At 41.3% G+C, this 12926-nt stretch overlaps 1 protein-coding gene across 1 annotated transcript in view; it reads right to left on the bottom strand.

Annotated features, from left to right (window-relative positions):
* LOC148131015 (cytochrome P450 2C8-like) overlaps positions 1-12926 on the bottom strand; it is a 35649-nt gene that overhangs the window by 15354 nt on the left and 7369 nt on the right. The window contains exons 4-6 of the mRNA XM_087965549.1: positions 9653-9813; positions 5260-5436; positions 4180-4321 (exon numbers count right to left, since the gene is read on the bottom strand). Of these exons, the coding sequence (XP_087821675.1) occupies positions 4180-4321; positions 5260-5436; positions 9653-9813 (480 nt within the window). The remainder of the gene's footprint in view (positions 1-4179; positions 4322-5259; positions 5437-9652; positions 9814-12926) is intronic.

Raw genomic sequence — 12926 nt, 5'->3', positions numbered from 1 at the left:
TCTATTCTATTCTATTCTATTCTATTCTATTCTATTCTATTCTATTCTATTCTATTCCATTCCATTCCATTCCATTCCATTCCATTCGTATTTTCCTTACAACTACAACCCTGTGATTTGGGCTGAGAGAGTGACCGCCCCAGAGTCACCCAGTCAGTTTTGATGCCTAAAGCAGAAGTAGGAATACTTGTTTTACACCTGTTGTCTTAACTACTAAAAGATAAAGGTTTCCCAGTGAGTCATGTCTGATTCTAGGGCACAGTGCTCACATCCATTTCTTGGCCAAAGGAGCTAGCATTGTCCAATTTCCATGGTCATGTGGCCAGCATGATTTTATGCCAAAGGCACACAAAACACGGTTACCTTCCCGATTGAAGTGGTACCTATTTATCTACTCGCACTTGCATGCTTTGGAACTGCTAGCTGGGCCAGAAGCTGAAGCAAAGGACGGGAACTCACCCATCCCACAGAATTCGGTCTCGAACCTCTCCAGCTGACAAGCACAACATCTTTAACCACTGACCCATTCATTAGTTTGGTCTTACCCACTAGACAAAACTAAATAAGAGTTAGTTTGGGGCCATGATATTCCAAAGTCTGTTCCCTTCAACTAAGCTCTCCACAATCCTTGAATCAGCAGAAAATTTTATCAACATATAATTTGCTATTGCTGGTTCTTATCCAACCACAGACGCAACACAGCGAATATGCCCTATTAAGTTCAGGGCATATTAAAGATAAGGGTTAGATAATTCTCTGGCACTTTCTCACTCTCCACCTACCAAATGACATGTTTTAGTAGGAGAACACCCAGCAATCAATCGCCTTAAGGTAGGGTGAGGCTGGGAAGCGGACAAATTTTGATAGGTATCTTGCTCAGCCCATTAAGCAATCTGTCGAAATGTGCTCTGGACTTGCCCACGCATTTTACCCAACTGAAATCTCCATTAGAATCTGGATTTAGTGTTCCTGTGGTAGAGCACTAAACCCTTTGTGCTTTTTGTAAAAATCAATTTCCATGAGTGTCAGCTTATCTTTTGGTTAGGGGCCTCCTTTCCATGCTTCAAGGAAGTTTTTTCTTAAATTGTATTGTGTCAGGAGCTCTTCCCACTTCTAAAAAAAGTGTGGTAAAGGGTTAAGAAGAGATTGGACAGCCACTTGTCTGAAATAGTATAGGGTTTCCTGCTTGAGCAGGGGGTTGGACTAGAGAACCTCCAAGGTCCCTTTGTCATGCCCATGGTGGAGACAGACTCTGAGGGAGAGGAGGAACATCCGACAGGGAGTGGAAGTGTGGCTCCAGAGGTTGTGGAGGAGGCTGGGGGAGGGCAGAGGCCAGCTGGGCAGTCAGAGGAGGACCCAGGCCCATCCCCTCTCTATCTTAGGGCATGCAGGGAGGAGAGGATAAGGGAGAGATGTGGTCTACTCGGGAGGAGAGGGCCTTGATCCTCTTCATGGGCTGCAGCCGTGACAACTGGATAAGAGGATGAACCTGCATACTGGTGAGTGCTGGAAACAAAGTGTGGAAATATCTCTAGTTTATGGTTCCTCTCTGAGTTTGGCGTCCATCCCAGTGCGTGTTCTGTTATCTGTGGATGTCCTCCAGCCCTTATCTTGCCTGGTTTGTGTTGTTTTTTACTCTTTTTAATTTAAACGGCATTTTCCTCCTTCTGATAACTGCTTGTGTGGGAGTTTTTTTGTCTCCAGTCAAGGATATTTGGAGCTTGGAAGCAAAGTGAAGGAATAAAATAGGCTTCACCTGTTTTTTGTGACTGTGTTTATTTTGTATCCCACCGTGGATCATCACACCCTTCCAACTGCTATTCTTTCCCCTGTCAAGTTATTCCTGACTCCATCTCCATTTCTTAGCCAAGGAAGTCAGCCTTGTCCAAAGACACTTCCATGGTCATCTGGCTGGCATGACTACACTCCAACACATATGGAGCTCTATTATCTTCCCATTGAAGTGTTACCTCTTTATCTACTTGCATTTGCATGTTTTCAAATTGTTAGGTGAGCAGGAGCTGAGGGGAGGATGGGAGCTCACCCCATTGTGCATTGTTCGGGTCTCAAACCCAGCCTGTCAGTTTTCCAGCTCAGTATCTTTAACCGCTGAACCATCTCTCCCCCACCACACACAACATATAGAGGACTCCCTGAAACCTTTTGTTGTATGAGTTATCTGTTTATTGCTATGTACCGTATTGAAAATAAAAATTGGGGCATTGGATGCCTTGCCTGCTTCTACAATTGTTTGGTGGGGTTTTAGATTTGTATTCATTTTCAACTTTAAGTTGAAAAGTTGGATTTCAATTTGTAGTGTGGATTTCACAGACCTCTGATAGAGTCTTAGAGGATCCCAGATAGTCCTAACACCATAATTTTAAGAAATAGGTTTATTTGTTATAACTAAAGTTGACTATGTTTACACTCCCCTAAGTTGCAAGCCATTTCTAAACAATTTTTGAAGCATGCATAACTTGCTTTCAGAAGTTGTGGGTGCTCCAACATGGGAAGCTTTTAAGAAGGGACTGGACAGCTATTTGTCTGATATGGGTGGGGTCTCTTGCTTGACCAGGGGGTTGGACTAGATGACTTTCAAGGTCTCTTCCAATTCTGTCATTCTGTAATATTGCATATGTGTAATATTGCATAAGATCATTTATATTGCATGAAACTCAGGCTATATTGCATTCAAAAGCAACAGATAAGCAATCAGTTTTTCAGAAGACATCAACAGCCGTTAATCAAAACATACTCTGCCATTGATCTAGGATGCTAAAAGCAGGTTATCTTGGGCGTGCTTGGAACATCCTGGACATTTACTGAGTTTACTCAAGTGTAGCCTTTCCCAATACGTCACATGTCCATCACCCTCTCTGGATTACTGGTATATGTTCTTATAGAGCCGTAGTGGCGCAGTGGTTAGAGTGCAGTATTGCAGGCTACTTCTGCTGATCACCGGCTGCCAGCAGTTCAGCAGACCAAATCTCACTAGGTTCAAGGTTAGCTCAGTCTTCCATTCTTCCGAGGTGGGTAAAATGAGGGCCCAAATTGTTGGGGGCAAGAGGCTGACTCTGTAAACCTCTTAGAGAGGGCTGTAAAGTAATGTGAAGCAGTATATAAGTATATAAGTCTAAGTGCTATTGCTAGTGCTAGTGCTATTACTATATGCCAGTGGCCTGAACAGACAGAGTCGAACCTTGCTTGGGCCATCTGATACTTTGAGTGAGAAATAACATCTCGACATTTGGATAATGTTGACTACAGGTAGCTCTTGACTTATGACCATTTGTTCAGTGACTGTCAGATATTACGATGGTGCTGAAGAAAGCAACTCATGATCCCTGCCTGAAGTTACACTTGCGGTGGTGCTCCTGGGATCACCTGGTCAAAACTTGGGTGTGCAGCAATCCACCTGCCCTTATGACTGACTTTAAGACCAACTCCTCCACTCCTGAGCCATCCTATGCTCCACTTAATAACCCAGATGGTCATTTAACAACCGCAATGAGGAGAGGAGGGATTGGAGTCCTTAAACGAGGAGATCACATGGGCACGTCACATTAACAAAAGTCATGACTCGAGACCATAAGGACGAGCCTGCATTATGATTGTAAGTTGAGGACTACCTATCACTAAATAATTCTTCCAATAATAATTGTCAGTTACAGATGAAGATAATACAAGCAGCTTCAGGCCTCAAGCTTAGATGGGTTATAAGGGTCCCTTCTATCTCATCCATCCTATGATCAGGAGTGGAGTTCAAAAATCCCAGCAACCGGTTCACTATCTGGTTGCTGGGTGGGCATGGCCATTGTGGGCGTGGCCTACTAGAACTTCCGGGAGGGCCGTTTTTCACCTTCCCCAGAGTCTGGAGGCTTCCCTCGGGCCTCTGGGAGTGGGAAAACAGGCTCCCACAGGAAGCCAGTAACAGGCCCATTTCCAGACTTCTGGAACTTTCCGGGAGGACCATTTTTCGCCCTCCCAGAACCTCCGTGCAGATCCTGCACTTACCTGCATCCAAAACTGGCCCTGTGGAGACTCCTGGGAGGGGAGGGGCAGGGTGGGTGGGGCCAGCTGGTTGGTTCAACTACTGGTTTGGCAAACCAGCTGTAAATTTAACATCCGCTTCACCCAAACCAGTCTGAACCAGTAGAATGCCTCTGATGCTTCTCTCACCTTGAATGTCAGGATAAAGCACCATATATAACAATCCCCAGAAGAGAGTGGTGCCTGCTGTCTCTGTTCCCCCCACGAAGAGATCAAAGATGCTCTGAACCATGTTCTTTTCATCATAGGGCGACTTGGGTTGGTTTTTCGTCTGCAGAACAAAAATGGAGAAACGAACACCTGAGAAATCTTGAAGGTCATCTCTTCCTCCAAGTCCTTGCCTGTTGGAATATGTGTTAGAATCTATTTTGTATTGCAACAATTACAGAATCATTCAGCTAAGAGATGGCAGTGTTTAGTTTGCATCTATGGTTGTAATCTATGGTTCTATTTGTTCTGAGGAGAGTTTCCTGTTTCCTGTTACAGTTTAAAACAGTTGAGCAGTAAAGCACATGATGACAGTACTCTTTGTTTGCTCTGGGTGTCTTATTTTTTTCCCATGTACGGGAGGCCCACTTCTTCTTGCTTGCTGTGGGACAGGAGGTTGCACGGTGTACCAGTACTGCCACCATCGTGAGGCAGGGGTGGAGCTGGCCCACAAACCCTGCACCGGCTTACCTCAGGGCCCCCTCAGCCAGGCCACCCAGGCCCCAACATGTGGGGCAGCTTCACCCCCCACCTCATCTCATGGCCATCATACTGCAAGCAACCAGATGGAATGGGCGAGCAGCCAGCTGTGCAAGCTCTTAAGTAGGGCTTATTTGTGTGGTAGGGCTTATATCAGGTGCACACATTAAAAACCATGCTAGGGCTTATTTTGGGGATAGGTCTTATTTTCAGGGAAACAGGGTCTATATATAAAAATAGACTTTCTAACATTGCCAATTTCAACAGTTGCAACCTTCTCTCTTTGGGGAAGGTAGGGCCAAAAAAGGTAGGCATTTGCTTCTATCGGTCTCAGAGCCCTGGCATCCGCTCCGATGCTGCATTGTCACAATGCCCAGAGAAGACGGTATTCAAGGCTACTATACAGCTGGCTGGTTGGGCAGTTGTGGGAGTAGAAGTCCACCCATTTTGAAGTCACCAAGGTTGGGAAGACTTTATGTTATAAGCTGCCTAAAACAGTCACACAAAAGAGTTTCCACTTACTTTCTCTACTTCAGCCAGGTAAAAATGAATGAAGTCTTGGTCTTTTTCTTGATGCTCTGCTTCTTGGTGCTTCTTGATCTCCTCTCTTATGAATGACCGAACAAAGTCACATGAGGAAAATGCCTTCTGATGAGGTCCTGGAACATGGTGCATAATCGAGGGGAAAATATTGTACAGCTGGTGGAAGAGAAGTAACATCACCTGAGTTAGGAAGCCATATTGATAAAATAAAAAATAAGGATTAAACAGAGGCAAAAGGAACTGAGAGCCGTGGTGGCGTAGTGGGTAGAATGCAGTACTGCAGGCTACTTCTGCTGACTGCCAGCTGCCTGCCAGCTGCCTGCAATTTGGCAATTGAAATCTCACCAGGCTCAAGGTTGACTCAGCCTTCCATCTTTCTGAGTTGGGTAAAATGAGGACCTAGATTGTACTTCCAGTTTGAGTTTCTTCGGCAACAGACCAAAGCCTCATCTCTGCGAGGCTTCGATCCATGCTCGCCGCTGGAGCACCCCGAGCCAGCTGGTTTCAGGGCTAAGCCACCCCGTAGAGGTGGTGAAGAAGGGGGAGACTGCCTGCAGGGTTGAGGAGAGCCGCGTCTCTCCTCCCCAGCTGGCCATTACTCCCTTTCACAAAGGCAGTTGTAGCGGTGGTCAGAAATGGCCACCACAAAGAAGAACTCGACCGGAAAAGAATGTGCAGGAGGAAGATAAGAAGAGAAAGTTTTGGTTGACCGGGTCAAACAGCAAAAGCAACAAATAAGGTACCCTGGAATTGAAACTATTAAAAAAAACAATAACATTGTTCCCTAAGAAGATTTTTAAGCTGCAAAGGAGAGAGAAAAGGGAAAAGGTTTGGTTTTTTTTTTCTCCTTTTCCTATACTGACAGCTAAGAGACTTAAGCAAGAAATTGGAAAAAAATCCACTTTGACATTCATAGGCATTTAATGCTGAAAATAAAAAGTCAAAGGGATAATAAAGATTTCTGGATAATCCAAAGCTTTTGAAAACAGGAAAGGAGAGAAAAAGAATAAAAGGGCAGGATCTGGAAGGGAGGAGACTGCCTAGAATTAAAAAGAACTTACAGCAAAATCTCAACAAGACTTCCAAAAGATACATTTTAACTGAAATATCACAATAAAAACTCCAGGAAGAGAAAGTGGAAAAAGAAATAAGAAAATATAACTCAGGACTATTTGGATTACCTGATGATTTCTGGATTTTTGGTTATTGTATTTGAATGACTAAAATCAATCGGGTGGTTGTTTAAACTGTTTAAAATGGCTCCACTTTTAGAAGAACTGAAAATGGAACTTAAAAAGTACAAAGAAGATGCACAAGAAGGGAGAGGTTCTTTTGGCTTCATATTTCAGTTTTTAGAAATGGAAATTTGGAATTATGAGAAACAACAAGAAATGCCTGCAGAACAAGAAGATTGCGACAAAGAAGAAGCCATCTTTAATGAACAAGTAATCTTAGGTGGGGGAAAAAAGGAAAGAGGGGAAAGAGAATGGAAAGTTTAAGATTGGGAAAAACAACTCCAAAAAAATAGAGTGAAAAATAAGTATAAAATCAGAAAGCAACAGAAGAGGGAAATGCAGAAGAGAGAATTAGAAGTAGAGAGACAAAGGGGTAAAAAGGGGAGGGAGAAGATGAGAGGGAAGAAAGAAAGGAAAAGAAGTTATAAAGGATAGAAACAAAATATAGAGAAACAGGGCCTATTTAGAGATAATGGGTGAAAATTTAATGGAAAAGGGGATTCTGCAAAGGTACATAAGATAGTATTGTTATATTAGAAATAGAAATAACTTTAGAAAATATGAAACAAAGTATGATTAAAATGTTTGATAAAATAGCTATCGTAATTCAGTGGAATGCTTGTCAATAAATAATTGTAACAAAACATATGTGAAGAGAAATAAGGGAAAAATTAATTATGGAGATTATATTTCACTTTAAGGAAGTATGATATTTAATTGAAAAGAAGTGTTAAAAATGTTCAGATTTTAATGATTATTAATGATAGAACTGAATTGGAATGGAATGAGGGTTTATAATTACATATATTTATAATATTTTTTTTAAGAATATAGGGTGTATTATAAGAATGTACCAGCAGAATTCGATTGGAAGTTATGTATTATGTATTATATTGAACGTCATAACCTTAAGGTATATATTGAAGTTTAAATAAGAGTTGAATGGATGTAATTAAAAGATATAAAGGTGTCATTCTCCAATTAGTAACTACAGGAGAAAATTTGTTTAATGAGAAAAGATAATATGAAATTGAAACAGAACAGACAAATATAATAATTTGAATTGAGATGAGATAATCAAAATAAAATTTGAGAAAATTAAAAGAGGGGAAAAACTATATAGAAAATGTAGAATAGTATAAGACATGGAATAAAACACAAAAAGGAGCATGAAATTGAGCTTTGTGTCTGGTATAAAGAAGTTCAACCCGGGACCATGCTATTTTCAAAAAAGATGTTTTACTTGTATTTTGTATTTGTGAAAACCCAAATAAAACTTTATTAAAAAAAATGAGGACCTAGATTGTTGGGGGCAATAGGCTGACTCTGTAAACCACTTAGAGAGGACTGTAAAGCACTGTGAAGCGGTATACAAATCTAAGTGCTATTGCTATTTGAGAGCAAAATTGTTGAGAACAATCTTTGAGAATATTCTTGGCAGAAATTATCGAGACTTTGATGTGACTCAGAACATTCTATCCTACTTCCTTTAACTAAAGAATGAATTAAATTCTTGTTGTTTTGAACACCATTGGAGGAAGAGGCATAAGAAAAAAAGTGTCAGTGAATAGTTATTTCCTTATTTTTCTTTCTTTATTTTTTCTTATTTTTATTGCTCTTATCTTTTGGTTTTACTGTTGTATTTGGAAATATCTCAGCACTGTATTCTCTTTTTCAGGGTTTCTGAGAATGTCCAGGCAATTTTTTCCTTTTATTTTAGTAGAACACAATACTGGGGCAGTATTCCAGGTCCCTCGTTAAATCCATCCATCCATCCATCCATCCATCCATCAATCAATCAGAATAGAGCTGGAAGGGACCTGGAAGGTCTTCTAGTCCAACCCCTTACTCAAGTAGGAGACCCTATACCGTTTCAGGCGTGTGACTGTCCAGTCTCTTCTTAAAAACTGATAGAGCATCCCACAACCTCTTGAGGCAAGCTGTTCTACTGGTTAATTGTTCTAACTGTCAAGAAATTTCTCCTTAATTCCAGGTTGCTTTTCTCCTTGGTTAGTTTTCATCCATCCAAATAAAACTACTTGCAAAAATCATTAAGTCTAAAGTTTCAAAATTGATCAGAGGTGGTATTCAGTAGGTTCTGACCAGTTCTGGAGAGATGATAGTAGACATTTTGAGTAGTTCAGAGAATCGGGAGAAGAAATTTGGAGTAGTTTAGAATACCACCTCTGACTGGCCCCTACCCCCATCTATTCTCTGCCTCCTTCCCCCTGGAGTGGGGTGGTAATGGAGATTTTACAGTATCCTTCCCTTGCCATGCCCACCAAGCCACGCCCACAGAACCGGTAGTAAATTGTTTTGAATCCTACCCCTGAAATTGATGTCACTGTCCCTTAGATTAAAGTCCAAGATAATCATTTCCCCTTAGAGGGGAACATCAGACAGTATCATTAGCAGGGATTTTTCATCTTAAAAATGTAGCTGTCCTTGTCCCAAAAAGGCAACAGGATTTTCCTTGAAGACCTTTTGCTTCTCATCCAAGAAGCTTCTTCAGCTCTCACTGGATAGTGGGGGGGGATGGAAGGATTAGTATTCCTTGCAGACAGCTGGTCATTTGCATCCTTTTGAGGGTCATTGAAGCACTTGGAGGTTTATCTGTGTCCTCAGCATGAGAAGCAATATGTGTTCAAAGAAAAAACAAGAAAGTCCAGTTGCCTCCTGAACAAGCACCTCTGAGACAACCATGACCTGGATGACTGAGAATCTCTGCAGATGATTGGTTACACAATTTTATAAACAACACGAAAAGTTTTACGACCAACACAAGTGACAACAATGATGGGCTGGCTCCATTATGGTCGTAATTCAAGGACCATCTGTACGGGAAACCCAACCAATCTCACTCGGCAAGGATAGGATGAGAAATATGGCTATCACCACAATTTAATCCCTTTCACATCTGTGTGACCCACAAAACAGGGGGCTGGGTTTTTCATTGCACCGTCATGGCTGCCATTTTGATTTTTGGGGGGGACTCCTCTCGCTGCAGATAGGCCTGCTTCCCGGCTAGCCTTTAGTACCCATTGCAGGGTTTTTTTTTGACCCACAACCTCTAAGCCTCTTCAGTGACTGTAACATTTTGATTCTCCTGAGAAAAAGGAAAGAAGGGATCAGCTCACGTTACTCGCGACACTGTCAGGGGCATTGAAAAACTTCTCAATGGCTTCCAGCAGGTGATGAAAAGTCTCGTCTTCTGTGGAGAAACGATGGCCAAAGACGAGCGCACAAATCACGTTGGAAACCGCGAGGTTCAGGGCGAAAGAAGGATTCATGGGTTTTCCTGCAAAGAGAAAGAGGGACTCGGTGACTGGCATGCCTCTTGCAAAGATTGCATAGGGCCTGTGTGGAGAAAGACTAAGGATGACACAATAGCATCTTCTAGTCTTTGATGGGTTGCCACAAAGGAGAGGCGGTCAACCCTGAAGGCAGGATAAGAAGCAATGGATGGAAATCAGGGGTGGGATTCAAATAATTGAATAACCTGTTCTCTGCCCTAATGACCAGCTGGATAGGCAAGTACTAATAACTAGATCAAAAAGACCTGCAACCCGGAGTTACAAATCAGGCAGGGTGCAAGAGCATCTTAAAAAATTAAAATAGTTAAAATGCAATGATAACTATCAACAGCCAACTCTTGCTCATAAAGTGAAACCCTTTAGCAGAGAGGTCATTTAAGCTTATCAGAAAGGGCATACCCAGGAGAAGCAATCCTTAGATCCATTTGCACCACTTAAAGATACCAGCTGGTCTCACTCATCTCACAAGATATCCTAAGGAAATCATCTAGATTCAAGGAAAGGTCACATGCCCCCCTGAAAGGCAGTAAAAAAAAAATCAGTGCCAAGCATCCTGCCTCTTGGAAGTACACCCCAAAAGGACAGTACCAGAAACCACTAAAGCAGTGAAGGAAGACCCCCTCCCCAGATAGAAAAAGAAACCATGAGGCAGGAAAAAATTCAAACAAAATACAAATAATTAAATCACATTAGCTGTTTGTTGAGGTATTCCCCGTTAGGAGAATGAATGCTCTCAGAGAAGCGTAGTGAGAGTGATGTTGAATAACACACAACCAGCATACAGATACACTGAATAGTAAAATGTAGGTTTTACTTTCAGTAAACGGTTAATCAAAGTCCAACAAACAGTCCAAGTCATACATGGTTAAAGCAGTCAGTTTTCAGTCCAGTGATAATCCAAATAACAAAGTCCAGTATCATAAACAGTTCAGTAAACAGACTCACAGCAATCCAAGAAGAACGACGATCAGCAACAGTCAATAGGGAAAAATGCAAACCAACCAACATCGAACATCGGAACATCTAGCAACATCTAGCAACTAGGAAACCGTGTTTCTGGCATTACCCAGGTCATTACAACACAGGAGGCTGATAGACACATAGCCAATACCTAAGCCACACATGTTCTTAAGAAAAAGCCAGCCAATCTGCAAACATCAACTCCATCAACCAATCAAGAAATAACAACACAGCCAACCTCCCTACCAGTATATATAGGGAGACGGCAGCTCTGATCACGCTTTGCTTGCACAAGCACGAAGCCAAAAGCACCAGCCTGAAGATGGCGAATGGGACCTCATTGAAATGTTGCCAAGATACTCTCAATCTTACACGGGAAAAGACCCGAACACACCAAGACCTGCATACCTGTACCCATGAAAATCTACGAAAACAAATATGTATGTGTGTGTGTGTGTGTGTGTGTGTGTGTGTGTATATATATATATATATATATCTACGAAAATCTACGAAAATCTACAAACACACACACACACACAAACACACACACATATGTATGTGTGTGTATATATATATATATATATATATATATATATATATATATATATATATATATATATATATATATATTTTCTTAAGTTTTCATGGTACTTACATGTATGGCATTCAGCTTTGTTCGGGTATTTTCCCACAGCATTATAGTTGCGCTTTTAAAGTTGTAGCAACGTTTCGGCAGAATCTCATCTGCCATCATCATAGTGTTCGGCTGTGAGTCAGCCTTTCACAGCCGTTTCTGTTTTTATTTATTTTATTAAACTTTTTTTATTATTATTAAATGTTGCTACAACTTTACACTGTAAAAACATATGGACTACTTTACTCGACCAGGGTAAAGCAATAGATACAATACAATACAATAGATAGACTTCTGCAAAGCCTTTGATTCAGTGTTACATGACAAACTACTGTTAAAACTAAACTCTTTTGGCATTTCCGGTTCCCTTAATAAGTGGATAACTGCGTTCCTGTCAAATAGCCAACAAATTGTAAAAATAGGGAGCGCAATATCAAACCCTGATCCAGTTAACAGCGGTGTTCCCCAAGGCAGAGTTCTAGGACCCACATTCTTTATACTCTACATAAATCACCTTTTACAATCACCTTATAAGCACCTGCATCTTCTTCATGGATGACATAAAACTATTCAACACCACCGACAATGCTACTGTCCTTCAAAGTGACCTTGATTATGTGTCTGAATGGTCAAACAATTGGCAACTCCAAATATCGACCAACAAAAGCTCTGTCCTATACATAGGTAAAAAAAAAATCAATACACCAAATACAAGCTTGGCGGATATGACCTCGTTGACGACCCTCACTCTGTCAAGGACCTTGGAGTACTCATATCAAACAACTTAAGTCGCCAGAGCTCACTGTAACAGCATTGCCAAAAAGGCATTAAGAGTTGTAAATCTAATCTTATGAAGCTTCTCCTCCAGTTATTTAACAGTAACTAGGGCATACAAAACTTTTGCTAGACCAATACTCGAATACAGCTCATCTGTCTGGAATCCTCACTGTATATTGGACATTAATAGAATTGAGCGAGTCCAGAAGTATTTCACGAGAAGAGTACTACACTCCTCTGCTCGCCATAGAATACCTTATCCCACCAGGCTTGAAATTTGGGGCTTGGTCAACCTAGAACTATGCCTTCTATGATTGGACTTAAGCATAGTACACAAAATTATCTGCTACAATGTCCTACCAGTCAATGACTACTTCAGCTTCAACCACAACAATACAAGAGCACACAACAGATACAAACTCAGTGTAAACCGCTTCAAACTTGCAGAAAGTACGACTTCAGCAACAGAGTGGTCAATGCATTCCAGCACCACCTGACTCTGTTGTTACCTCCTCTAACCCCTACTCCTTTAACCTCAAACCATCCACTATTGTCCTCACCCCATCCCTAAGAGATATGTAAGGGGCGTGCATAAGTGCACCATCATGCCTACCGTCCCTGTCCTATTGTCCCCATTTATTTGTACCCATTTCCTGTATTCTTACTCGTGTTTATACTTATTCCTATTATCTTGTAAGCAACTGACAAATCAAATAAATAATAAAT

Source organism: Notechis scutatus, chromosome 4 (genome assembly GCF_049901735.1).
Source record: "Notechis scutatus isolate UNSWTSFEM ecotype Mainland chromosome 4, rNotScu1.2, whole genome shotgun sequence".
NCBI classification, from domain to species: Eukaryota; Metazoa; Chordata; class Lepidosauria; order Squamata; family Elapidae; genus Notechis; species Notechis scutatus.
This window is presented reverse-complemented; position numbering and strand designations above follow the sequence as displayed.